We start from the raw sequence: 2,395 nt of genomic DNA on the forward strand, positions 1-2,395 counted from the left end.
CATAAATATTTTTTTTTTTTTTTAAAAGTATGCATTAACATCATATATGTGTTATCTTATCAAATCATATCTATGATTTTTTTTTTTTTTTGGCATTTCTCTTATGAAATATATTTCAACAATTTAAGGTTTATTTAGGGTTAAGGTTTATTTTTAACAGTATAAAGCAATAATAAATTCTAAAATACATGCTATATTACCTTAATTTTAAATAAATTTTAAAACATTACCTTAATTTTAAAGCATTTGCCTTAATTTTAAATAAATTTCGAAACATTACTTTAATTTTAAATAAATTTTAAAGCATTATCTTTAATTCCAAATAAATTTTAGAACATTACTATAATTTTAAATAGATTTTATTTAAGCTATATTACCTTAATTTTGTACAGATTTTAAAGCATTATTTTAATTTTAAATAAATTTTAAAACATTACTTTAATTTTAAATAAATTTTATTCAAAATTACCTTAATTTTAAAAAATTTTTCCAATGCTTATAAAGTGGTGAAAAGAGAAAATCATTTAATTTGCTATAATCAATCATTTCTTTTTCGAATTTTGTTTCGTGTTTTGATATTTGTGAAGTTCTTAGTGTTGTTGTTGTTGTTGTTGTTATTGTTGTTGTTGTTGTTGTTGTTGTTGTCGCTATATTATCATCCGAAAAATAATCAAAATCATATAATAATGCTTCCCACCAATATGTTTTATAATCTCGTAACCAAAGAAGTGTAAATTCTTTTCCTGAAATATTACAAATATATGATTTTTTTTTTTTACAAGAATAAAGCAAAAAACAAAAAAAAAAAAGGAAATTTACCTCGACATTTTTCCAATGTTTCAAAATCATTAACCATCGCATCAAATCGTTTAATGATATGTTCATTTCGTATATCCAATGGACTATTAATTAAAATCGTTACTGGATAATATTCCCTCCAAACTGCAATCTAATCAAACCATGTTTGAGCTAATGAAAGTAATTTATTGTAATTAATTATGTTAATTGTGTTAATCTATTAAATGAAATAATATTTAATATTTGTTATTGTAATTATTGGATTATTCATTGTTGTATTAATCAATTTGCCAGAATATAGGCTTAAAATTATTCAAATATGAGTAGTGAAAAAAAAAATTAAAGAAATTGATAAGAAGAAAATAGAACTAAAGATACAAAATTAATCCATTCAATCATTTTGTCATGATCAGAAAAAAAAAAAAGATCGTTGACATCTATCATTTCTAATATTACTTATAGAATTATTTTAAAAATGAAAAATTCAATGTTGTTAAAATTTCATTAACTATTCAAAAAAAAAACTAAACTATGACATCTATCTCAAATAATTCGATACTTTTTAATAATTACATTAAATATTTTCCATTCAATCATTTCATTTAGTTTGTTCACTTAAAAAAAAACTTTATTAAAATAGGAATTATTTACAATAAAAGAGGGAGTACGATAGATATAGGAAGGTACCTGTAGTTGTGATCATAGCATTTGCTTCTTGTAAAGGTGAATTTTTTGGTAGCAATTTTTCAACATCCAAACGTGTTTCAATATTCATTGCACCAATGATACCAAAGAACCAATAGATTAGAATACCAGTGAAAGCTAACACACCGAATAGTTTTGATGTTATCAAACGACAGTAACATTTCAATGTAGACTTTAATCCAATGATAATCTGTTAATATCATTTGATAAATGCTATCTGATATTATGATATTCATATACATTCAATTTTTTAACATCATACAAAAATGCTGTAGATTTTTTTTTTCGAACAATGTTAAATTTATGATAATTTTGGGAAATTATTTCTTATCAATTATCTAATCACTATGATAAATGGACGATTAAATTAGGGTTAAACCTATATTTGAGTTAAAAAAAAAAAACAAATAATTTTTAATTATTACACCATTAATTCATAACTGTTTTAACAAAACATTTGGCTTTAAATTTAACAATATTTAAAATTTACATTCTTCTTTTAAATCTACGAATTATTTTGCAAATTTTATACATTTGTTAATCCGGAAAATATCTTCATTTTCATTGCAGCAAAGTTTCCGGATGATTTTACATTCCGATTTTACATAGTTGATTTTACTACTAACATATGCGGAATAACGGATATATGATAGAATTTTAGAAAATTCCCGCTTAATTTATTCGTTAAGTAAACCATCCAATGATATATTTCTGATCATAATTGAACAATTTAAATTCAAAAAAAAAAATTTTACTTTTTTAAAATTTAAGAAACGATTTAAACAAGAAAAGTTTTTTTTTTTTTTTTAGTCTTTACAACGTATCACCATAACATATCTCCCCTCTGTCGATAAGATGTGAAGTTAAATTTTATCAAAAGATTATATTTTTA

General features: G+C 21.9%; 1 protein-coding gene across 1 annotated transcript in view; it reads right to left on the reverse strand.

Moving 5' to 3' along the window:
- The window catches only part of LOAG_18470 (hypothetical protein), a 5,182-nt gene extending 3,488 nt beyond the window's left edge, over positions 1-1,694 (reverse strand). The window contains exons 1-3 of the mRNA XM_020451131.1: positions 1,486-1,694; positions 820-942; positions 470-743 (exon numbers count right to left, since the gene is read on the reverse strand). Coding sequence (XP_020305113.1) covers positions 470-743; positions 820-942; positions 1,486-1,573 — 485 coding nt within the window. The 5' untranslated portion in view covers positions 1,574-1,694. The remainder of the gene's footprint in view (positions 1-469; positions 744-819; positions 943-1,485) is intronic.
- Positions 1,695-2,395: the final 701 nt, after the last annotated feature.

This window comes from Loa loa (assembly GCF_000183805.2).
Source record: "Loa loa unplaced genomic scaffold supercont3.325, whole genome shotgun sequence".
NCBI lineage: Eukaryota > Metazoa > Nematoda > Chromadorea > Rhabditida > Onchocercidae > Loa > Loa loa.